Here is a 26,577-nt window from a genome sequence, read left to right on the forward strand (position 1 = left end):
TATAATGCCAATTAAAATTTAAACCACTTTCCTATTAGGAATAATATATATGAGAATAATTACATTCTTGCAACTGTGTAGTTATTATAAACCTATAACTCTGAATAAAACATGGCCTAACATTTAATTTACTTTGAGAAGTTTACTGATAAGAGCAGTTCTTGACGCTTCTTCGCCTCTTTTTCTCTTCTAGTATCCATTTCTTCCTCTGGTGATAAAAGGTCTTCATAAGGAATTTCAATGTCCACCTCCCCCGGTAAGATAAATCTGGAAGACAAAACCAATAATGTTGATTAAAAGAAAAAGATATAACAAACTAGGTTTTGAATAAACATACCAACAGAGCTTTCCATTTATGTCTTGACTAAAAATCTAAGCTTTTATAGAAAAAGATAATACTGAGTTTTGCTGTGGTAAAGCAGCAGACACTCATCACAAGCCAACAAGAGGCATCATCTCATTTCCACTCCCACCCTAAAACAAACCAAAAAAACCAAAGCACAAACCACACAGCTATGATGTTTGATAAAAGTTTCAAATACCACAAGTAGCACTGGGATTGGCAACAGCTCTGCAGTGTACAATGGTAATAGATGACTGCACAAAGAAAGAACGGCTTCTTCTATTGCTACTACCAGGAACTGAATAGTGAGAAGAATTGTCTCTGCATGTATTTCCCGAATGGCCCACTGTGTTTTTCGTTGTTCCCCTCCCCACTTGAACAACAGAGGATTATTACAACAATTAAGACATACAACAAAATGCATTTATAGGGGTAGCTGCAGATTCCAGAAGTGGAACAGAAACAGATTCTCATAGGAAAAAAGTGACATCAGAAATCCTCTGTGCTGAAGAAAATAAGGGGCATCCAGAGAAGGAAAATGCAGTACAAAATAAACAGTGATTTTACCTTTTACAAAGGCAAAGTGAGAATAGGTACCTTGTGGACATCTTTAGAATAGTTTGATTCAAAGAATTACCTTTCTTTATGTCCTGCAAAAGCATCTTAACATTGTCATTAGTGGTTGATAAATCTTACCAAATTACTAGAAAAGACTTCATACACCATTCTTTGAAAAGAAAACAAACAAAAAAATACTCTTCTCACACCTGCCGCCATCTTCTCCTTTTCCTATGGCCACGAGAGCCTCCAAATCTGTGCCTTTCAAGCCATACTGAAGCAGCTTCTTAGCAGCATCCACATTCTCTGGAACTCTTTCCAAGCATTCATGAAGAACCCATGCACGCTTCTTAATTTTACTCTGTCCAAGAACAAGAGAATACACAACACTGTATACTTCAATCCAAAGCAATGAAACCAGAGATGTTAAAATCTTCCAATGTGTGTCTTCCACTTCAGAAAACGTCAAGTTAATCTGATGATTGACAATGTGAGCCAAAAAAAGAGGTGAGAACACAAAAAACCATAAATCCCTCAGAGTATATGTGGCAGAAAACGACACAGAAATGCCAAATAATTTAGCAGAACTTTCACAATAACTGGAACAGAAGTTATTATTTGTATCCCCTAACAGGTAACAATCCTCCTTACACTACATAAAATGGGATGGTTTGGGGCTGAAATGAAGTTTTTATAAACCAAGTGTATTCCACAATAGCACTAGAGTCATTTTCAGTATCAATCTCTTCACATACCAATAGGATTCTTTGACAGAAGAGACACACAAGGGTCACAAAATATTATTGGCGTTATCTGCTGATCTTCAGTTGAGATTACATAGTACATGAAGAATGGCTACTTGTAAAAATCTTATTTTGACATTCAATTAATATCTGACTTGAAAAAAAAACCCCAAATTAGATTACATTTCTCTTGACCTCTTGGAAGACTTTACCCTATAGCACCATTGGGTTGTGCAGCTTTGACAATGCTTGTCTGCTGAGTTTGAAGTCTTTCTTCCAAGCCAAAAAAACCCATGCTGGATTCTACTGAAAAGCTCCACTTACAGGTAGCAGAGTTCACTGTAACTTTTGTTACTCAAACTTTGCTATATAGCTACCAATACCAACATCACCTTTCCATTTAATTTCCTAAAATACTTGGACACTAGTTAAATGCTTTGTATTTTCAATTATTATTAATTTGCCAGGCAACAATGTACTGCTGCATATGGAGAGATATTACATCAGAGAAAGCAAGCTGCTATTAACAGAAATTACAAGATACTTGAAATATTTACATTAACTTCCAAGGTCTCCAGATCAGGCCTTCAGTTTAATTAACAAGATCACTCTCTTCCACATGACATGAAATGGAATTTGCAGGACAGCTCTCCAAATTGCCACCAATTTATGTTGCATAAATTAGAACACAATTAAGAACTCAATTTCTGTAAAGCTAACGCAGCCATTCTGATAAGCCTAAAAGTCACAAAAAAACAAACCCACCAAGTAGTCTTGAATTGAAGCAACATTAACAGCTGACTTCCTCCACTGTCTTTGATACACAAGATCAGAATCAAGGCCATATGCTTGAGCCAAAGACAAAGCTTCCCCATATTCTTCATTATCAATCTAAAAAGCAAGCACATGAAAATGAAAGTCATCTGATTTCCATATTAAATGATCAATTATTAATTATTAATTCTCTGTGTTGAAACAGGTAGAGGCATAATTACTGTGGTTATGCTTAAGCAGGTAGGAAAGAGAATGGCTCAAGATACAGATGAGTAAGACTCACATCTTATGGTCACCTCTAGAAAATGAGAGATTTTTCCTCAAGAAAAAGGAAGAAGTTATTTAGGTAACCGGTACAACATCAGCACTCCGTGGAAACTCTAACAGCTATAGGCTGGTTTACGATCAGAACAACTGAAATGGCTAGACAAAGTACTGCATAAAGTAGTCTTAAAAATTAAGAAATATCTGTTCAGTAAGAGCGAGTCACAGGCCTAATCTGTATTTATGCCTGAAAAAACATTCAAGTAAACTACATTCACATCACACCATTCCCTGGCCAATAACAAGCCAAACTAATTTCATTCAGTATATTTGCGAGGTCCTTCATTATTTGTAAACACTCACGAGTACACTTCCAAGTCTGGCCAAGCTAATGATGTGCAGCGTCTCCTCAGTAACCTTCAAACACCATCTCATTTGAATTTATAATAATGCTAGTTTTAAACAGTGATCCCTTTGATTAGGTAACACAGTACACTCTCAGCTAAGAGACCCTTAGAAATACGTGTCTAAATCCTTCTGTTAATATAGCAAGAATTAACAGAAAAATAAAAAGTTCTTTCTAAATAAAGCTGATTAAGAGAGATATGACCTTTCCTTCTATACTTACTTTTCTCTGGTACAGTTCCTCTGGAGTCGTGGATCTCAAACTGACAAGGCGGAAATTCTTTGTAATAGTACGCGGACGTTTCCGTGGAGGAGCAAATCGTTCCATTTCTGTCACAAAGTACAGGCCTTGCTTTAGGTAGCTAAAGTATCTGTCCTTAGCAGAAGTTTCATCATCTGAGTCAGAGTCATCTTCTCCCTCATCTTCATCACCAGGCCTGCTCTCCAAGCGTGATCTTTTTGGAACAAGTTTTATCTCACACTGCACAAAAAATGCAAATATGAAGTGTCCACCTAGTACACCTCAACTAGTTTAATAAGAATTGAGTACATCTCCACTTTCAGTACTTCAAATTTCAGAATCAACATCCTTCTTCCCCTTATCTTTTAAACCTTTTATTTCTCAGCTTGCTTAACGTGCCCCACAAACCCTGACTACATCTGTCTCCTAGATCTGAGGCTTCATCCCTTAAATACTGAAGCAAGAGTGAAGGCTTCTTAATAGTAACCTGCTATTACACTAAACGTGCTACGCCACCCCAGGCAGGACAGAACTATGGAGACATCTTTGTACACTGCTATACAGCTTACTGCAGCATACAGCAATGTTTTCAACTCTTACAGTTTGCAAAGCAATGTTTTCTGTTCAATGCAATTGGAATCTCAGACTACATCCTTAGGCTGTTAATATGCCAGTCACTGGCTGTATCTTATTTCCAGAATAATAAAACTTGCCAAAAACATACATGCAAGCTTTGGTACGTATTGAGATATTCTGATAAATATTATTTTAAGCTGTTGTTTAAGATGTTTAAGATCTATTTCAGTATAAGCCTTAGGAAAGAGTAATTTTCTCAGTTTCAGAGAAAATTCCTGGTAAGCTTCATTATGTTATACTCCTTCCTGGAATCCTACTAATGATGAACAAAAAAATCGATCGCTTACATGGCTTTGTCTTAATTTAAATGTGTTCCTCATTTCTTTTAAATACACTCCCTCTGTAAGAGGCATCTGTTTCAAAATGGGAGAGGGATGCTTGCAGTATTCTTCAAATGCACTAACATACAAAGCAGTGAAAACTGTCAACATGAACTGTTTCCTGCAGCAAGATTTCCTCTCATTCGGACTGAGCCGTCTCAGAGTTCTGCTACTACTCTCCACAAGTTTTGACAAGTTTTTATTAAGACAGTTAAGTTGCAGCAAGTTCAGATTTTCCCTGCAATACCTACCTAGAGATAAGGAAACAGAATCACTTCTTCTATTAGTAATGATAACAATATATTTATTTTTTAACCACACCACACACACCACCCTTAGGATTACATACACAAAAGCAAAGCTTTCCAAAAAGGTATCTGCTTGTGCACCTTCCTCACCTCCAGACTTAGAAATCCTCCATCATGAGCCGAAGTGACCTGAGGAGAACTCTCAAACCATTCACACGACTTTCCCAGCAAGTTTCTTAACGTCTTGACCGATGACACAGTCAATGCACCAGAGCAACGAGCCAGGATGACAGAATTATCTGCCCACCAATTTACATCTATCAATGGGTAATAGGATTCTTTATCTAAAATAAATAAATAAGAATGCACCATACAATGAAAAACAAACACCAGACAAGAACAGAAGTAGCTTCAATTACTAAAAGATTTCATCTGATGGCCTAATTTAACAAACTTTTATTACTGTATATACATCCTTGGTTCACTAAGTTTGTAGTTTAGATCAATTACATTTTACTAAATCAGTTCTGCATTAAATGAAGCTGTTGAGGAGAAAAAAAAAATCACTTAATTGCGAATGTAATTATTTTTTAATATTATTTGGAAAAAGAATTCACAGTAAACTGATTTACTTGCACAAAATATGACAAATTTTAGATATTTGATTAAGATCCGCTTCAATACTTCCCAGGCCATCCTTGACCAAGTCTCCCTGGCAACAAACATAATATTGATGAAAATCAAGGTTACACTGCTTTTGAGGACAAGTGACAACTATGAACAAGGCTCCTGAAACAGCCTACAAGATGAGGTTGTTAAGAAGATTAACCAACAACACAAACAAACAAAAGTCACCATAACTGAGGATGGAAGCTGTGACATTTCTAAGACTGCTTTGATTATGGTAACTGGGTGTTGGGACAAAATGTTCAGCAGAGACTTAGCTCACTTGTTCATTACAGTGTCATTTCCCACCTCTCCGAAGAAAATGATCTTTCCCCAAACAGCACTGAGAAACAGATGAGCTTACCACTTTTCTACCACTTCGGTGCTTAGTCAGCAGCCTACCCATGAACTCAAATGAGTTAACCCAAAGACAGAATCACCAAGAAAACAGTACAAGAACAAGGATCTTTTCATAATATAGATGTATACAAGCAGTAGTGAACGGATCATGGAATAACTATTGATCTCTGCACTCTTGGAAGAGCCATGCAATAACCAGGTGATAAATGGCTGCACATGGTAGCCTGGATTTTGGGAAAACAATAAAGAGACTGACATGAGGCAAATCCAGTTGGAGGAAACAAAGCCCTTTTGGTTTAGAATTTTAAACTAATATCTTTAAATTACATTAGCTTTCAAGACTAATTTGTTAGACATTCATAGAAACAAAAGGTAGAGGGTAAGTTTAGGTTTTAAACTGTCAACTAATAATGTGTCACCTACAATATTATGATGTAGTGGCTTCTGATACAAGCAGAGACGTCTGCTGAATGTTCAGCATTCTACAGTCATAATCACATGATTAATAATAAATTAAGTCCTGCACTGAAATATCATTTTATTTATGGTTATGGCTACAAAAGTATTCCTAAGAGAATTTTAAAGGAAAAACTATTGTGACACTCATTTAGCTATGCCATGCCGCAAATTCAAATCATACATATAATTTTGGCAACTGTTCTAATTGAGATTTAATTAAGCCATTTCAGATCTTTGTATATTCATATAAATATTTTTAACTACACAATGGTATAAAATAATGATTTAACTGTAGCACGCACCTTTTATTTTCTTTCTTTTTTCACTAGAGAGTCTCCAGTCTGGGTTGATCTCATCATAACCAGGCTAAAAACAAAAAAAGGGTGAGACAAAAAGAATAAGTATATGTAAGTAAGTCTTTGAAACACAGATGATCTGGGGTTTTTAATTCTATTGCTGATCCACTCACTTTTCAATGAAAATGCTCTCCATAAATTCAAATTTTTCCTGAACGTAAAACATACAGCTGCCATAGTGGCATTGTACTTTCCTCCAGACAGTTAAATTATTAAAAAAAAAAAAAAAAAAAAAAAAAAAAAACCAAACACCACACAAACCCAAACATAGCAAAAGAGACTTCTGGATTCCTAAAACACCCTATTAGAAGAATACCATCAGACCTGGCCTAGTCAGCATTAAACAGTAATCGTACCCTAAAGATTTCTGAAATAAAGGCTCTCCAGCAATCAGAAGCCGACCAAGAGTTTGCTTTATATGTCTATACAGAGGACTGCAAGCATATAAAAGAAAAATCTCCAGAATAGTCCTCCTGTTTGCTCTGTGTAGTGTTCCTGAGTACTAGCCTAGTACAGTGTTGTTAAGTAATTACTCTGGTTATTTTCATAATTATAAATCCCCTTCCAAGACTAGTGCAGCAAGAGAAACAGCAGTATTTAATGATGCAATACAATGTTTAGAATTAGTAAGCTGTTGCTGCATTGTGTTTTTTTTAAACTTTATTTAAGTAATATCAGAATACATAGGAACTAGACAAATATAGATTACAATAATCCTGCCCCTAACTGCAATGCAGCAGAAGTACAGGTAGATTATAACAGCTTAGACAAACGAAGCAGGTTTGGGTCAAGCAGAAAGTGATTTTCAGACTTAATTTTTTAGTAGAAAGAGAACGGTGTACTAACTGAAAGTAAACATGAGGCCACTTAAAGTTAATTTAACAAATATGTTTGGGTAACAATTAAGTAGAAATCACACACATTATGAAAATACCCATTCTATTTGGACACTAGATTCAGCTGTAAAAATCATTCTGAAAACAGCCAAAACCCAAACACTCCTTGTCATGGTTCAACCCCAGCCAGCAACTAAGCACCACACAGCTGCTCGCTCACTTCCCCCCCCATCCAGTGAGATGGCGAAGAGAATCAGGAAAGAAAGAAAGAAAAGAAGAAAAAAAAGAAAAAAAAGTAAAACTCATGGGTTGAGATAACAGTTTAACAGAATAGAAAGGAAGAAACTAATAGTGATAATAATAACAATTTAAAAATACAATAATAATAATAAAAGGATTGGAATATACAAAGCAAGTGATGCACAATGCAATTGCTCACCACTCGCCCACCAATGCCCAGCAAGTTCCCGAGCAGCAACCCCTCCCAGCCCCACTCCCCCCAGTTTTATACTGGGAATGACATCACATGGTATGGAATACCCCTCTGGCCAGTTTGGGTCAGCTGCCCTGGCTGTGTCCCCTCCCAACTTCTTGTGCCTCTCCAGCCTTCTCGCTGGCTGGGCATCAGAAGCTGAAAAATCCTTGACTTTATACTACACACTACTTAGCAACAACTGAAAACATCAGTGTGTTATCAACATTCTTCTCATACTAAATCCAAGACATAACACTATACCAGCTAGTAGAAAGAAAATTAACTCTACCCCAGCCAAAACCAGGACACTCTTTTACATCACCCTCACCAAATGATAAAGTCCTGAAAACTTCTTCAGAATACATATTCATTATAGTTAAAAACAAAGTTAAAAATACAACAATTCACTGTAAGGATCCTTGAGTAAAATCTGTATGCTCACAAAAATCTGAGGTGTACCTTAAAAATAGATATAGATAGATAGATATGCATACATACACACACACACTATGCTTTTGCCAACACTGGAGCAGAACTTTTGTTTGTTTGTTTTTTAAAAGTACTTCCCTAAGTAAGCTTGGAACTACATTTCTGGGGTGGGGTAGGTTGACGCCAGCCAGCAGCTAAGCACCACACAGCCACCTGCTCACTCCCCTCTCCAGTGGGACAGTGGAGGGAGAGCAAAAGCAAGAACAGGTCAAGACAAGGACAGTTTAATAAGGAAAGGCAAGCCAGAAAAAAAATAATATAAAAACAAGTGATGCAAAGGCAGTCATTCATCATCTCCCACAAGTACACTGATGCCCTCCCAGTCTCTGAGCCATGGCTAACTACTGAAAACCTCCCCGTGCTCTGTTTTTATTGCTGATCATGACCTTATATGATCTGGAATATCCCTTCTGTCAGCCCAGGCTGTGTCCCCTCCTAGGCTGTTGAACAACCCCAAACGACTCATTGGGGGACAACAGTGAAAAACAGAGAAGGCCTTGAAGCTGTGTAAGCACTACTGAACAACAGCTAAAACACTGGTGGGTTAACAACTCTCTTTTGGTCACAGATCCAAAACCAAGCACCATACAGGCTGCTGTGAAGAAAACAAACTCCATCCCAGCCAGAGCCAGAATAGTTTCACAGTCAATACAGCCTAACCAGATCTGACTGCTTACCTATAAGAACCAAAACTTAAGCTACACAACACCACAGCCATGTTTCCAAGTCAGTAGTCTTATTCTTGCTGTCAGAGCAAAAGAAAACAGCGCACCAGTGGTGTTCAGGATGGCAACATACTGCTATGTCTACAAGTATTCACTGACTTAAGTCTTCCTTATAGTCAAAGGTTTTGGCCTATTTTTTTTTTTTTGTCATTTTTCTTGAAAATGTTCATTTAACCTTATAGTCATCATGATATCCAAAGGCAGACATCTTCATTTTGTCCTCTTCCTTGTTATAGAAGCCTGTGCCTATATGTAATGTCAAGCAAGTGTTTTGTTGTGGACCTTACAGTACCTACTGTGCAATGCACAGACTGCAGAGAAATTCAATATAGTGTGGGGAAAAGCTGTCTGTGTTTCATATGAATGCATAAAACTTGAAGAATTTAAAACAGTCTACAAAAAATGGAGGAAATATTTTTGTACTGGAATCTCTAAAGGAGTCAATACACTGTGCAAAGTTTTACCCTGCAAAAGGAAATTAGAGAAGAATGAGAAACTGCAAATATTTAATGATAAGATAACGTGGATTTATTAATCAGCATATGCACTAAAACACAACTGTTTACTACCAAGTAGCAAACGTTCCATTCTACAGTAATTTTCTAGAAAGAAACACACTTATGTACAATAAAACCATCCAAGATGAATACTGTGTAGGAAATATTGGTGGTAATTTGTGCCATGTATGTCTAGTGATCAAAGATCCTGCTTGACTGGTTACCCTGTTTGGACTTGATGTCGCTTCATGTCATGTAGGTTTAGAACATAAGAGACAGTACTTCAAGTGATAAGCATTTGCATATCCATTAGTCAAGAAATTAATGCAAGTGAAACCAGAATACTTCACATACTACTGCGCATCATTTCAGATTTGTCACTTCTTGAAATGCAGATACATTTTCCTCATTAAAGTGTTATCTTTACCCAGAAAGTGGATTAGTTTTCTTTGAAAACTAATTAGTTTTCAACTCCAGTGTTTCAGTTCACACTGGTCACATAAAAGTTTGCCAGTGTCTGGGCGATTCCTAACTTAAGTTCCCCTACTTAGTTTTGCAAACAATTCCTGTAGAAAGCATGTGACTTACTAATACCAATCTGACGAACAAACTATTCTGGAGCATTATGTAGCAGAAGGTAAGTTAAGTTTTGAGGGAGAAATAGATGAACACATTAGATATCCAGCAGAATTTCGTTTCAACCATGCAAAGTTACCCATGTTGAACTCCACATTAAGTTCAACAATGCCAAGTGCAAGGTCCTGCACCTCGGTCAGGGCAATCCCAAGCACAAATACAGGCTGGGCAATGAGTGGATTGAGAGCAGCCCTGAGGAGAAGGACTTGGGGGTGTTGGTTGATGAGAAGCTCAACATGACTGAACAACGTGCGCTGACAGCCCAGAGAGCCAACCATATCCTGGGCTGCATCAAAAGCAGCGTGGCCAGCAGGTCGAGGGAGGGGATTCTGCCCCTCTGCTCCGCTCTGGTGAGACCCCACCTGCAGTCCTGCCTTCAGCTCTGGGGTCCTCAGCACAGGAAGGACAGGGACCTGTTGGAGTGGGTCCAGAGGAGGGCCATGAAAATGGTGAAAGGGATGGAACACCTCTCCTGTGAGAAAAGCATGAGAGAGTTGGGGTTGTTCAGCCTGGAGAAGAGAAGGCTCCAGGGAGACCTTACTGCAGCCTTCCAGTACTTAAAGGGGGCCTACAGGAAAGATGGGGAGGGACTCTTTAACAGATTATAGCGATAGGATGAGGGGCAATGGTTTTAAACTTGAAAGAGCATAGATTTAGAATAGATGTAAGGAAGGTGTCCTTCACTGTGAGGGTGGTGAGGCACTGGAACAAGTTGCCCAGAGAGGTTGTGGCTGCCCCATCCCTGGCAGTGTTCAAGGCCAGGTTGGATGAAGCTTTGAGCAGCCTGCTCTAGTGGAAGGTGCCCCGCCCATGGCAGGGGGGTTGGAACTAGACGATCTTTAAGGTCCCTTCCAACCCAAACCACGCTAAGATTCCGTATTTTAAAAAGCCTTTCAGTCTACCTGTACCAGTGTTACCCACTTGGCACAAAAATGCCTCATGAAAAATTCACTGCAACAAAACTGTTGGGATTTTTTTCTTAAATATTATTGTAAAAGTAAACATAGGGCTCTTGAAAAAGATGGAGTTGACTGAAAAGATAGTATGCAGCTAAAGCACAGTTATCTGAACTACTCTCATCTCTTTGGAAAACACATCTCCAGAGGATTAAGATACATACTGCAAGTTTCTAAACTTCTACATCCTTCTTACCTGATCAGTTTGGTCCCATTCTCCTTGTTGTCTGAGAGATGGAATAGACCAGATCGTCAGTTTTCCTGAGAAATGAACAGCTGCCAGAAGAGCTCCATCAGGAGAAAGATTCATCTTGAAAACTCCATCCTGCCAAACATTGTCAGCAAAGTAAAACACAAAACAAACAAACAAGCAAACAGCAACAACAACAAAAACACATACACATCAAGGAATACCCCAAAAAATCTCACCCCAAACTATTTTTTCTATTTTAGGAAAAAAAAAAATTGTACAATATTCCATCCTGAAAATTTAACATGCTTTAAATTAAAAAAAAACAAAAAACAATTATGTCATGGAAGAGTAAATATAACCTGTATAAAGGAAGAACACTACCATAACACTAAGAAATCTTTAGGAATGTGAACTTCTCTATCACATTGCTATACAGCAAATAAAATCTGACAGTGTGGCATTCTTAGGGGAGCGCTGCAGACAGCGATGCAGAGCTACTTGGAGGAAAAACTGCAGGTTGTTCTCTGTTCAGAGAGAACATTCAGCAGCCTCAGTTTTCTACTGTCCTGCCTCTCAGGTCCACCCAGGGAAGACTGTTACCAAAACACAGCTCAGTACAGCTCTTTTTCCCTGGGAGCAAACTTTAGGGTGGGTGTTACTACAATTAAAAAAAAAAAAGAAAAAGAAAAAGGGGGGGGGGGGGGGGGGGGGGGAGGGGGTGGGATACAAGAGATACACAGATGAAGAGATGTTGGAGGAGCACATTGTTCATTTCAGGACACCGAATCAGAATTTAAGAATCTCTTGGGTAACAATAGACTAAGCAGCAATATACCTATGGATTAAGTCCATACAGGTAAAATAATTTAACATCTGTAAGGAAACTTCATCAAGGCTACAAAAATTCTCCTGGATTAAGCTTTCCTTCAGATCTGGATATCTTAAGAGGCAAAACATACTTCTAACAAAGTATTTCCTTAAGGTTTCATGAAGTCCCACACAATTACAACTGGATCGATACGCTATTTCCCCAAGACAAGAGCCTGTAAATATACACTCAATTTTTAAAGTCAAACTTTGTGCCACTGGCAATGCATAACAATTTCTGAAAATACAATTTATATTTATTCCCCCCACCCCCAACACAACTTCTATGTTTTCAGAAAGATCATTAGGTTCTCAGAGAGTCTAGTCTTCACTGAAAGACAGCAGGATGTAGATTCCCCAAAATTATATTGTTTATAAAATCCCACTGTGTTAGTCCACTTTGTTTTTAAAAACTTCCTAATAAATTAGAACTGTCCAAGTCTGCAGCTAATCAATTTTTAAGCCAGTGCCTCCCCTCTTAGAAAATACCCCAACATAAATAAAATGCAGAAACGTTACTAGACGTTCATACAATTGAGAAGTTTTAATGGCATTTATACAGCACATTAGTGGTAGGTATCATTTAAAGATAACAATATTCTTTTAGGGTGTGTTTGTTTAGGTTTGGGGTTTTTTTATTATTTTTATTTTATTTCTTAGGCTGTTTGAAGTTCTAGCTATGCCACAGAAGCAATGATGATCAAGTCATCTGCTCACTGCTGTACAGTGGTTTGCAGCTATTGAGAGCACTGCTTAAATCCAAGCCTGAAATGTGTTTTTTAATTGAAGAGAGCATTATTAAGTATTTTTAAAACCAATTAAGAATTATTTATATTAGAAAAATTTCATAAGTATCCTCTGATCATTTTCTTAAGCAGATAGAGTACTGCAATCGCTACTGTAGTTTGCCAAGGAATTGTGCATGCCTACTAATAGCAATTCTCTCTTTACGAATCAATTTGCATGCACAGAGGACAAAGAACAAAAGACTGTTAAAGGACTTAGAATGCATAGCTAAAATATATAACCCACTCAGGTAAGTGATCAGTGGTATACATCACAGATCTTAAAAAAGAGTTAAATATTTACTCAGTAGTCAGTAATAATTCTCTTGCTGTTAAATTGGGATGTTGGGTGGCCATTAACACATTCAAATTTACCACCTGAGCATTGTTATCTGTAGAGATTAATCAGTGCCTTGGCAAAGCAGACAATGCTGCCTCAGTAAACAGCTTGTCAGCTTCAAGAAACTGCAGAACAAGATACTGAAAACCTCAGCAGGTCAGCACTTCACATTTTGTAAGTATCATTTAAGTTAGCAACACTAAGAATGAAATCCCTATACAGCTAGTTCTAGTATACAAGTCCTCTAGCTGCTGGGCCTGTCATACCTTAACACTGTTGCTTATTTCCCACTAAGAATATAAACTATACCTCACATATTTAAACCATAATCTCTGAAATCAGATTTAAACATTCAAGGATGAATAACAATCTTTGCTTTTCTTTGTAAATTTAGTACTGCCAAGTGCAATGAAGTTGACGTTTAATACAGCTACACTCAGTACTACCCTTCCAGTAAAAAAGTTTACTTCAGCCTTCTCCTTTATATTTTCAGTGAAGGAAATAAAATGTCTCCCCATTCCACCCTTGAGAGAGATTCAGGAAGATTTGTTTTCCCCTTCCAATCAAGCATGCAATTTCTTCTTTTAACCAGTCACCTAAACTTCCCAAAAATCTATTAAGGTCATTTCCAAAGTCCATATAACTTCAGACCAGCCATTTTTCCTCTCAGGACACACTGAGGGTGGTAGACAGATTCCTTACTGTTCTTTCCTTATAAAGCAAAAGAAGAGAAAACAATTTTTTTTTTTTTTATGAGGAGGGAAAGAGCATGAAAAAAGGAATCAAACAAAGGCTACACACAGCTAGTAGACAAGACATAGGAGAAGGGGGTGCAGTACTGCATGGGTAGCTCCTAAGTCATGTAGAAGAAAGCCACAAGCACTGTGTGTAAAGCCTTAGAAATACAGAAAGCACACACCTACACCTCAGCATGACACTCAAGATTTAACACTCATTCAGAGGAGAGTACAAGATTGTAAAGAACAAGTTGATTCTGATCAGCAGTTTTATTAAGTTCACATGTGTCCTGGTAGTAGAAGTTTGACCCATAATAAACCTTCGAAGCTACTTGGCAAAATGTTTCCATAGTATCTTGTAACAGACTGTAAAAATCAAGTCTTTGTGTCCACCCTATTTAAGGCATGAATGATTAGATTGAATCCACCCATTTTTAATTCCCCACATTGTATGAAAACTTTGAGCTGTAAGATAAGGGGGGGGGGGGGGGGGGGGGTGTTTTCCTGTGGGAGTGGGGTAGTGCAGAAGGCTGGGTTTTGTTTTCTTATTGCGCTCTCAGGCATATATTTGAGAAACATTGTCACAATCTACGCTCTTCTTGTAGAATACATAACACAGCTAACATGCTATGATCATTACATTCATTAAAAAAATAACTAAGTGGCTTTTTACACCTTCCTTTTTGAGTAAGAGTTTACATTTAATATTGAACTCTACATCGCTAGACCTGTTCCTGTCAGTATGCTTAAAAAAACAATATTCAAGCTTCAGCAGATGAACTAATATTTTTTTTTAAAAAGCCAAGTAAATGGCAAGCTACTCCATTTGATCCTAAATGCTTATTATTTTTTACAAGTTTTATAGAAGTGTTAATTCTTAAGTTGCATAAATTAAAAAACTACTTTCAATCAGTCTCTCAGGCAGTCATTAATGAACAATTGTTAGTAAAATAAATTTGAGGAAGACCTAGACTTTAATACCTGTTCTGTTCCCCGCCTGCTATAAAATCTTAAATTCATAATCCTTAACAATCCTCTTCTCTGTGCCTGTAAGAAGAGAAACACATCATACAATGAAAGACAAACTCATACATTGTTTTATGCACCAAAACCTAAGTCATATCTAAAGTACTACAACTTTGCAGGACTCTTTAAACTTCCATAAGACTGCCTACTTTAAAATAACACAAGGATAATAAAATGCAGTTTGTATAACTTTGCCCATTTTGTTAGGTATGTATCATGCCGCAGAAAAGCACCGCCCGTTTGCAATGAAACTAACAGCTCACTTTTAATACTAAGAAATACCTATGTAAGAGCAAATACTGGATTTTATCCTAATATAATGTAAATTGATTTCAGTGTGTCCACACTGTAGGTGTTACCAACTTAAACATTTACTTCTACTAGAAGCAAAAGAAATCAAGAATCAGACTTAAACTGAAACATTTATTTCAGGTGTACTGCCTTTTGTTATGAAGTAATAAAAAGACAAAATAACTGGAATTTTTTCCAACAAAGACAGGTATCATATCCCAGTCAGCAACTAAGGAGTTAGTGTATTTCCATGCTACAATTTGTTGTTGTTGTTGTTTCTTGTTGGTTTGGGTTGCTTGTTTTTGTGTTTTGTTTTTTTTTTTAAAAACCACAAGTGATAATGAAGAACTTAAAAGTTCAAATCATACTACAGAAAAAGCAAAAACAGACAGATGCTGGGGGGGAAAGAGATAACTTATTAGAAGTTCACATCATAGCTTAAAAAATAGCAAAACACTGCATTAAATTCTTCTTTCAAGAAGAGACTCATTGAACTTCCAGTTAGATAATTCTACCAGTGACAATATTCATCCAGTAAAATGAGGAATCATACTTACCGTTCTAACATCATCTTCATAACTAGTGACCTGTTTATAATGGGGAGAGCCTGACAGAATTCTCCAAGCAGATATCCCACAACCAGTTGCTTTAGATACTCCATCTTCATCTGTTTCACAGCCTCCTACAAGGAGAAGTCTGTAAAATATATAAAGGCATATTATGATTTCATATACTGCCACAATTTTTTAACTACCTTAAGTCAGAACTATAGCAGTTTGCTTGCAGTACAAAAAGACTAAGTATAATAAGATACCTAACAGCCCCGATAAGCTTTATCAGTGAATAAACACCCTGAAGTTTAAACAGACTTAAATATTCCTTGAGTAATACTTGTAATTTGTGGCATTTAGCCCTATCCATTCTCATCTCTAGCTTTCCAAATAAGGCATAATTCCCAACATTTAAAATAAAATGTTTGGCTACAAATTTGAGTTTCTCACCTACCCTCAAAGAATGATAACAATTACAGCTTAGGCTTATGAAAAGTTCTGGTCATTCTGTTTAAGCATTAAGTTTCCATTTATTTAGATGTGGTACAAAAGCTACTTCTCTTTTATTGAGGAACCAAATATGTGTCAAGGTTTTTCAGTTTTGGTTTCTAAAGCCACTCCGCCAATTATAAGTGTGCATGCAATAATTTTGTTGCACATAGGAGACAATATTTTAAAAACTTTGAGGGAACTCCTACAATTACTGCTGATTACCACTAAAATGTATCAAAACATTTTCCCTTTAAGCCCTTTCACCTTACTAACAAGCAGTTTTATCTTGAACTGGTGATTACTTTTATGAAAACTTTGAGAACAGATGTTAAAGTTTGTTTGGAAGCATCATTTTAGTGAACAACTCAAAAAAGTAAAGCATCTGCAAAAAAGGCACAGATTGGAAAAGCCAGAAGTTCAGCCCCAAGAACACTCCTTTATCAATTTTCAGAGTCTGCATTACTATTGAAATGCTCTACCACCTAGCGGCTGACACTCATATAGCTTTCAGCTGTGATTCGAGTGAACTTTGTAGGATTTCCTGCAAAAGTCAACTGAAAGAAAAAAAGAAGAAAAACGAAGAAAAAAATATTTCCTTCCACATTTAATCCTCTTTAAGAAGTTAGTAAAACTTAAAACATTCCTAGGTATCATGCTATTCACAAACATACAGCAAGATGACTTATGCCATGGATGCTTACAGTCGGTTAAGGTTCTTAAGAACCTTATTTTGTGGTGTAAAAAGTTGCCTAAGACAGCAAAACAGAACTCACTTTCACTGTTTTCCTCAAAACAGCAACAGAAGAGTCTCAGTCTACCATCATCATAATTAACAGGAAAATGGGTAATTTTGCATTGTTCTTACAATCAGAAAGTAAAGCATAGCACAGCTAAGTGTAATTACTTTTCCCCTAAGGAGGTGCTGTTTAACTTTAGAATATGTAAAGTTTCTGGCTAAGCATCCATGATGCAGTGGTTTCTTGCTGTAGTATATAAAGAAGAAACCATGTCATCATTTATGGAACAGATGGATTCCTATCAGAGCCAAGGAAATCTACCATGAGTAGCCCAGATTGTATTTCATACTCCTTAAAACTGGTAACATGAATAGCATGTGGAAGCAAACGTGCATCTTGAGTAATTAGCATACATTTTTTGGTAGCAATAACATAGGAAAAAAAGCAGACATAAAATTCACCTATCATAGCTTTCTGTAGATACTTAGCAAAGCAACTGGCTTATGAAGATGACAACAATTAGCAAAGCATGGTATTAGACAACCAGTGAGAGAACTCCAACACAAACACAGCAGCAAAGGAGGACTGTACTTCAGCATTATATGGATTGCAGAAGAAACTTCACCATAAATACTACTTGTTAAAGAATACCACTGTTGCTCAGTAAGCACAGCAATCCCGGTGCTAAAATATCAAAGAACCCCTACAGTGTATACCTCTTTTCTGAACAAGCTAGTAATATAAGACTGCATTAAGCCTTTTAAGCAACAAACTTTACATCTTAAATGAACCCAAGTTGCTTTACATTTTAGCAGTTTCCAACCAACACCAACACTTTAGTTTTGATAGTGGTTGTTCATTTTGATCAATTTGTCAGACAATTTTCAAGTAAATATTTGGATAGGAACTCAGAGGAACTTACCAAGACACCACTTTAACCTAAAATACCAGTAAGAGTACTTTGTTCTGGACGTCATACTAAGCATGAGCTCGATCTGAGGATGTCTCTGGTACCAGGACTCTTAAAGACTACAGGGGATGGTTAAAAATAACAATAATGGAAAGGCAGACATTGAAAACCAGAATATTTAAGCAATTCCATACTCAAGCAACTGAGGAAATCAGAAGCAATAAGCAGGACAACATAGCAAGTTTAATTTCATTCAACTTTGGGACATCAACAAATACTAGAAATTACTTGAACAGTTTGTTATTCTTTCACGAAGAAAGTGACTTTAACTGAGGAAGGCTTGGAAGGAAGAACATCGATCCTCAGGAACATGGAAAACAATAACACTTGAGGTACAGCCACCAACAAACAACAGTTCTCAGAACTACACAAAATATTTTAGTATCAAATTTTCTGCTGATACTGGGGAAAAGCACACTTGGGAAGAGAAAAATTTCACAGATTGAATGTCATATACTTAATAGTCCATTAGTTTGTTTCCCCTCTGCATATTTTTTATTCTCCTTCTCCCTGACATTTCCATTCTGCAACTTTCCTCTGCCTATGATTGTTCTATTGGAGAAGCTCGACACACTGTCACTGATCAAAGAATCTAAGAGCTGCCCCCAACTCATACAAAAGCCATCTTTTAGACATGCTACCTAGTTCTTCTGATGAACTTCACTTAAAAACAAGGAAGTAACAAGTGTAAGTATCTTGCAGCACACACCTCTACCAAACAAATGAACTTTCAGCAGAGACATAGCACACCACATGAAATTCCCTGTAATGACTCAAATAAGTATTTTGCTCTAAAACCTATCTACCCTGTTGTACATGATGCAGTTTATGTCCATTTTAGCTACCAAAGAATAAACATGTGGGGGTACTCACATCTGAGCACACAGTCTACTATCAGTGAACAGGAAATCACATCTTAAACCTCTGAAAGATGTTGGCAAGGTCAATCATTACACGCAAGTGATGGATTTCCTAACTTGTTTTTAGAACAGAAAGCAAGTTTCACATGTGTCTCTTTCACAGCCTGACCACGAGGAAAGCTTTAAAAAAAATAAAATTAAAAATCAGTAAACAAGAACTTCACAAAACTGCTAAAACACAGCTCTCAATTCCTAATAGCCAAGAGACAGCAGGCATAATCTTCTGGAAAATTAATTTATCTATAGTCTTGTGCATCCATAGGCACCTAAATTCTTCCACAAGCTCCAGCTTCCATTGAAATTTTTAATTCAGTGGCATGTTGCAACAGCAGCAATGACTAGAACTCAATTACAATTGACCACACTGTGCCAGAGGTGACTAAGAGACAAATAGTAGCACAAAGACCAAGAGAAGAATTGTCAATAATAGTGACAGCAGTAGCTCCAAAACTGCCTGAACAAGCTCTCAAAAACTCCATCAAGATACATCTTTTCAAAGAAATTTTGGAAAAAACTGTGACATACAGTGCAACATATTTATAATTCAGAAGCATTTTTTAGGGTAAATGAAACTCAATGACAGCTGGAATGAAGATGTCATATCAGTTTAGACACACAGAAAACACACAACCTCAAGACAAAAAGCCTTTTCCCAGGACTGCAGAGAAATTCATCATGGCAGCACGTACTTAAAATTTTAAAAAGCTTTTCAGAGAGCAAAATGCAACAGCAGGGACAGAAACTATTAAGATGAATTACACAAATGGCATCAAAAGAAAATGAAAGGTACTCCTGAGAGCCTCAGCAAAGATCTGGCCTTGTTTACCAATTATTTTTTCAGAACTAGACAGGAGATGACTCCAAAATAACAAGTTGACAGGTAGTCTTGAAGCAGCAACAGGACAGGGTTTTTTCCTGGTTTTTTTTTTAATTTAGTCTCAGTCTGAAGAAGATGATACCATGCCAACAACTTTTTTTGTCCCAGTAATGTGAAAAACTACTTTGCCTGGCCAAATACTTGGGTTCTGAAATCACACCATACCAGCTCTAGTTTTATGCCACTCTGGATGGATCACAAAGAAACATTAACTTAATATATGACACTTAACAGTAACTCCCTAGAAGGGAAAGTTTTGTGTATCACGCTGTTATAGACATCAAGATCAATGCAACATCCTTTAGTGCTCAAAATCTTAAATAATTTTTATTCTTACGTATGTTTTCTACATGCAGCAGTTTGTTTCTGGGCTCTGTTTCTAGACCCTCTTAATCTTCTAAGTACTTCTGGGATCATCGGAGGGCTCCTGGAAACTCTTTGAGGAACTTCACAATGCCTGCCATTGCTAGGAAGAGCAAGCAAGCTAGCAAGCTCTTAGAAGCTTTTAACAAGGTCTGCCAGTTGTTCCTGATCAAAGGGTGCTTTGAGCTTTTGTTCCAGCTGAGTTCTGATTAGGAAGGGTCAGAAACCCTTTCAACAAGTCCTAGAAAAAGACCTATGTGAGTGCCAGGCCTAGAGCACAGCCAACAGGTGCAGCACTTTGTGCAGCAGTTGGCAGAAAATGATGGCCTGAAACTGTCTCTGTACACGTTCTCAGAAACTGTGGTGATGTGCTGCCAGGCTCAGTCCCCCAGCACCCACTGGAGCAGCTATGCCAGCATGTCAGAGGCCTTCACAAAGACCACGCTCCTCGGGGAGGATACAGATGTGCAGGTCTTGGACTGCAGGGACATGGCTCCAAGCAACCTGCTCTAGTTCACCCTGCTGTGAAGGGGAACGGATTAGATGATTCCTAGAGGTTACTCCAGTCTCAAAAAATGTCTGCCCGTGCAGTACCTCAACTGTACCCTATTTCAAAGGTTTCTACAAAGTTGGGCTGAAGATAACTAGTATAATAATGGTCTCAAGAACAGCAAGTTCAACTGAGGCATCCAAGAAAAACTTGAGACTTCTGTGCAATTCCCGACTCATCAATTTTGGTACAACAAGCAAATTCCAGCTGAATTTAAAATCCTTTATCTCGACTGTAGTCATCACAAATTTTAGGCTCCAATATCAAACATTTTCTGTAGCAATTGCAGGTAACCCTGAAGTAAGGCATTCTGCTCCAGATTAAGATACTCAAAATAAGCAGGTGTTGAACCTTCCATTAGAGCCTACATAGAGCTCACACTGGAGCAGACATTTACGTTTTGTCAACTAAAGTGCACCATAAATTCCATCATAAATGAAGGCTGGATCACATGAGAATACCAACATTAGGCATCTAAATTAAGGTATATAACACTTTTCAACAGCAGTGAAACTCATTATTAGACTTTTTCCCAAAGCTATTTTTTCAAGTTTTCCTACAGATTCAGATACATTCCCTCTTTGCAATTATCATACATCTAGTTGAAAAAATTAAGCATATTAAGTTCTTCAGTGCGATTTCATTGCACTGTAATAGGTAATGAGCAAATATGTAGTAATATAGTGCAGTAAGTCAAGGCTTACAAGCAGTTGAAGATAGACCAGTATAACTTCATCTGAAACAAAGTGAAATGCAAGAAAGCACAAAGTGACAAAGTTGAACTTATGTGATCAAAGTTCACATTATTGAAAATGAAAACTTTGAAATGTTCATATGTTATCTACAATTGTCTTTAATACACAATTTAAGAAAACTGCCTCCCTTCAACTCCTTCTGGGGTTTCTCTGAATAAAAAGACTATTTCAGGAAAAGACTCTGCTCATGAATTTAAGAGTTCCCTAATGTCAAATTTAGAAGTTTTCTAGCACAGAGTAAATTCAAAACAGAAAAGACTTGTGTACATGAAGGGCAAAACATCAGTTCTTTCTGCTTTGCATCCATTCCATCCAATTGTGCATTCTTTCAAGTGTCAATTTTTCAACTTTACTAAGTCAACTGGCTGCACATAGCAGGAGATAGTATGATCACAGGGGACTCCACCTGACTATTTTTATTTTCATGAAATGAGTCATAATATTTCCTGGTAAAAACAAGCAATTTCTGAATGTGTATGCCACACACATTAAACAAACTTATTACTTCAGCAGCAGATATAACCACATCTTTTTGTGTAAGGAAAGGGCATTTCTCCCCCTAGAAAATATGGAATATAGAAAACAAAATACCAAAAAATAGTCACCATAAGCTTCCATAAAAAGGTAACTTTAATTACTAATATTCTGAATAAACTGTTCTAAGCACAAAACCAGAATTGCCTCCTGCTCTTTTACTTCACACTAATATGAAGTTTTAAAAAACAGGTTAATCTAAGATCTTATAAAAATAGTAGGAAAAACAAAGCTATTACTTCTCTTGGAGTTGGCAGGAAAGAATCAAAACAAAACTTCAAATTTTTCCTTTTTTTTTTCCCCCTCTCCTCTTTTAAACCTCTATGGCAAGAAGTTGCCATTAGCAGACACAAAGCAATGTCCATACTAGTTGGCTGACAACTACACCAGCTGATTTTCAACGTATTGTCTTGTTAACGGGTTCATCCATTATAAGAGTTTAACAGTTCTGACATCATTTACTCAGAAACACACCAAATATAAAAAGCAAGTACATCCATCTATTATAATTGTCAGAATAATTATCTGACCATACTTTGAATATTAACCAATATTCTTTGCAATACTCATCATTATAATAAATCTACTTCTTAATATTAGGAGCAGAAAAGATAACTTTGGAAACAAGTGTCAAGAATCATTAACACTGGTCTGATCAAAGGAAAGAATGAGTAGGTTCTGTTGTCTGGTCAGATAGTGCTACCAAACCTCCATAATCCACACCTATTACCTTAAAACTCTAGATTTAGTATACCAAGTATTAATTATGTGGAATTACTAGGTATGAACTACGTAAAAAGAAGAAACCATACTCAAAATTAATCTCTCAAAGTAATAAGCTAGAAGAAAATTACTTCTCATTAATAACCATTTTTTTTCCTAAAATAGCTAGGACAGCTTGCTTAATATTGAAGAATAAGTTTTTAAACAGTGAGTTTCTTCTGGTATTCTACAGCCAAGCCTAATTGCCATTTGAAACAATACAGTGATATAACATATTGCACTGACAAATTCAATCCTAGCCAATCTAATAGAAGAAGAGTTTCTATAAGGAAGTTTAGTTCCTACAACTGAAGAGAAATAGAAAAGTAAGTTGCTGAGTTTATCTTGCTATAAAATCAGCAGATATTAAAAAAGTAGACACATTTGTAACAAAGTAATTGGCTAACCAGGACTTATTCCAAATACATCTGGTTCAAGAGCAGGCAGTCAATTAGTCCATCTTTCAAGCCTTGTATCTGTACCCAACACATTACTAATAGAGAAAACACATCACAAGACAACTCCACATACGAAAGCCTGGCAGTTCCAGTCAGAACACTAGGGAAAATGGGCTGGCCAACAAGTTCAGAAATCAAATCCAGAGAGAAAAAAAAACAACCAAACTTATACATCAGCCTTTACCCCCATCAAATTCAGATACACCTTTTGAAGCTACTCCTGACGTTCTAAAAGATGCTGCTTATGCAAGATAGTAAAGGACATAATCTGATTTTCCTTGTTCCATCAGTAAAGTGAGATGACCAACTAGAGTTTCTTTCATAGGTAAAATGATACATGACTTGTTATTACTTAGTCACTAAATACCAATATTAAACCAGATTTTTTTTTCCTCTCTCTTTATCCAACATGTTTATTTTGTTCATAAATTCCATATTATTGGCAGGTAGCAACCAGAACACTTACTTGTGACCAGGATGATAAATGACAGTAGTTATTCCATGGACATAATGGCTGCTAAAGCTGAAACTATGACTTTCTTGAAAGCTTTGATTTGTTCCAACGCTAAGTATGAGGAAAAAAAATACATACATTATTTCAGATTTAGTTTCTTTAAAAGAGTAGAAAGAATTCCTTTGAAGTTCACTGTGCCTTCTCAAAGCAAGTCAAAATTTATGCTTACCTTACAAGATAACTTCTTAGTTCTCCACGATAATTAACAACAAGCAGTTCGGCTGACCATTGGGCACTTGCTTTGTATTCTAGAAAGATCAATCCAGCAATAGCATAACTCAGATCTCCTGGAAAACTTGCTGTCTTTACCCATAAATGCAGGCAGACATTGAGAGAGAAACCGGGGGGGGGGAGGGGGAGAGAGAGAGTCTATGTTACTGAAAAAACTAGGAAGTTAAATTTACTATATTGTATAAAAATGTATTAAAAAATAAAGTTTCATAGTTTGTATCCATAACAAAATACACTTCCTTTCATCTTGATTTTGAAAAAATCTTATTACTATAAAGTCTGCAAAGGCAATATATTAAGGAAATACACTTGAGCCACCTTCCCAAATATTGCTCTATCAGCAACAATTCTTGATTTATAAGTGACTCTGCATATAAACTGCAGATTTGTAATCTGCTACTACAAATTGTAATTATTTCCACACCTACTAATTAGGTGATTCTATACTTTTCACAATCTGATGTGCCTGCAGATCTACCACAATTCTAAGTAAAAGAAAAGAAAGATGAAGATTCTGACTAGATACAACAGCACAAAGGATATGCTTTGCAAGCACTACACGTGACTGAAGTTTAATATACCCATCATATGATAAACACTTCATGGTACATTTGTGCATGGTATTCATACTGCAAGCCTTTACACCGAAGTAAGCCATGATTAAAATAAGTCCAAAGAGCAGAAATTACCCTTTATTCTTACAAGAAGTTCTACTACATTCATATTTAATCTAAAAGAGCACTTACCGGTGAAATGACCAAAAGCTCACTACCCATTAGGTCAAATACTCTCACTGTTCCTGTGCTTTCAGCATAAGCAAGTAACGTACAATCACGACTCCATGCCACTCGCCTCCACTGAGGGTTAGGATCCTTTGGCACTATGAAAAAGGAAGTAAGTTATTAAAAAGTGGAATAGATATATAATTCCTTAAACAGAACAAAGAGTCAAAAAATGCAGGGTACCTACCATGATTACAGGCTTATCTCAGAGAAGAAAAACAAACAAACAAACAAAAAAACCCCAAAAAACCCACACACCACCTCCAACACCTGCTCCCAAACTCACTTCATTTCAGATTCAGGTTTTCTATGTTAATCATCATGAAAAGAAGAGGGGAAGGGAGGGTAATAGAGCTATTCACAAAGCAAAATTATTGATTCTTCCCAATGCTTTTAAGAAGTTACAACATTATCTTTAAAGTATACCAACACCACCACTTAGCAATGCATGAATAATAAACAATGATGACACTAAGTAATGATGTAGAGGTTGCCATATTGTATACCTTGACATTTTCCAACTATGGATCCAAAGTCATCTTTTGCAGACCTGCACAAAAAAAGACTCATAAGGATTTAAATTGGAAAAAAAATGCCATTCAATTTTCCAGAATAAATAGAATGCTACAAAAATACTCTAAGTGCACAATTCAAAGGCCTGCATGTATTTAACTACTTGTTCAAAAAGGCAGATAGTAGCCTTCACCCTCAGGCAGCTGCAGTAACTAACAACAGCATTTTAGAAACCCTCCTCCCAATGGATAAATACTAATATCCCTCATTTAGTAGTAATGCTGTTCAAAATAGGATATCAGCACTCCAGAACTTCAGCATGTAACTTTAGAAAAAAAAACACCTAGTCAGTATTCTCTAGGTTACAATTTTAGAAACAACGCAAGAATATACTTACATTAATACAGTTGAAACACAAGATTTATTTTATAGTCCATAAGCTGACATTTATGGTGTTCACACCACTTCCGACTGAACAATTTTCATACACTTGCTTCTTTTACATATAAATAGAAGGTCTGACCTTCTAGCAAATGGATTTTTGTGATGCAAGTAAACACACTCCATCAAGAGCCGTTCTACAGCTAAATGTGTTCTTGAACTGGCAAAGGAGAGCTCGTTGTTAGAGAGCGGAAGAAAAAGGGAAAGTATCAGTCTTTACGGCCATCCACATTACTTGTAAAATAAGGCGAAATATTATACATGCCAGCTACTCTACAGAGAAGCAGAATACTAGCTCCTTGTCCCATTTATTAGGAGAGCATTTCTAGGGGGAACAGAAAGGTAAAGGTTAGAATGACCATGATTTGGGTTTAGTATTTTGAAGCATCTTGATTGTTTTTCTTTCACATCTTGAAAAAAGAGAGATACAGATAGATACTTACAGAAATTTATCTATAATATTTATAATTGGGAGGTTGCGGGGGGGGGGGGGGGGGTGTCTGTTTCTTTGAATGGGGACTGGCCAAGAACTAAGAAGAAATAGATGGCTTCTGCTTTTTAAGTGATAATACATTTTAAGATTATTCCATAGATTATTTTCACAATATATAACATTCCAAAAAAAACCAGAAAAATCTTTAAATATATGGTTAGTAAATGACTAGAAACACTGTCTCAGAACTCCACAACTGTGGTCATGAAGCAATAGATAAAACTAAGTTACCTGATTTCTACACATTGGTCTTGAACAACTGCCAACAATTTACCATTGCTGAAAGAGAAAAATACAGGTGTGAAAGTTCATTTAAAGTCCAGCCCTTACAGAACGTGAATCAGAGCTCTAGGTGATTTTCTGAAAGGTTAGATATAAATTCCTTCTTTCATAATCAAAATAAATTGG

General features: G+C 36.8%; 1 protein-coding gene across 1 annotated transcript in view; it reads right to left on the reverse strand.

The window, feature by feature from the left end:
• NBAS (NBAS subunit of NRZ tethering complex) overlaps positions 1-26,577 on the reverse strand; it is a 189,434-nt gene that overhangs the window by 154,390 nt on the left and 8,467 nt on the right. Inside the window, exons 5-18 of the mRNA XM_049818661.1 lie at positions 26,401-26,448; positions 25,229-25,272; positions 24,687-24,820; positions 23,879-24,012; positions 23,662-23,760; positions 15,784-15,922; positions 14,891-14,956; positions 11,184-11,312; positions 6,320-6,383; positions 4,683-4,876; positions 3,311-3,568; positions 2,410-2,535; positions 1,111-1,262; positions 133-267 (exon numbers count right to left, since the gene is read on the reverse strand). Of these exons, the coding sequence (XP_049674618.1) occupies positions 133-267; positions 1,111-1,262; positions 2,410-2,535; positions 3,311-3,568; positions 4,683-4,876; positions 6,320-6,383; positions 11,184-11,312; positions 14,891-14,956; positions 15,784-15,922; positions 23,662-23,760; positions 23,879-24,012; positions 24,687-24,820; positions 25,229-25,272; positions 26,401-26,448 (1,722 nt within the window). The remainder of the gene's footprint in view (positions 1-132; positions 268-1,110; positions 1,263-2,409; positions 2,536-3,310; positions 3,569-4,682; positions 4,877-6,319; positions 6,384-11,183; positions 11,313-14,890; positions 14,957-15,783; positions 15,923-23,661; positions 23,761-23,878; positions 24,013-24,686; positions 24,821-25,228; positions 25,273-26,400; positions 26,449-26,577) is intronic.

Source organism: Accipiter gentilis, chromosome 16 (assembly GCF_929443795.1).
Source record: "Accipiter gentilis chromosome 16, bAccGen1.1, whole genome shotgun sequence".
Taxonomy (NCBI): Eukaryota; Metazoa; Chordata; class Aves; order Accipitriformes; family Accipitridae; genus Astur; species Astur gentilis.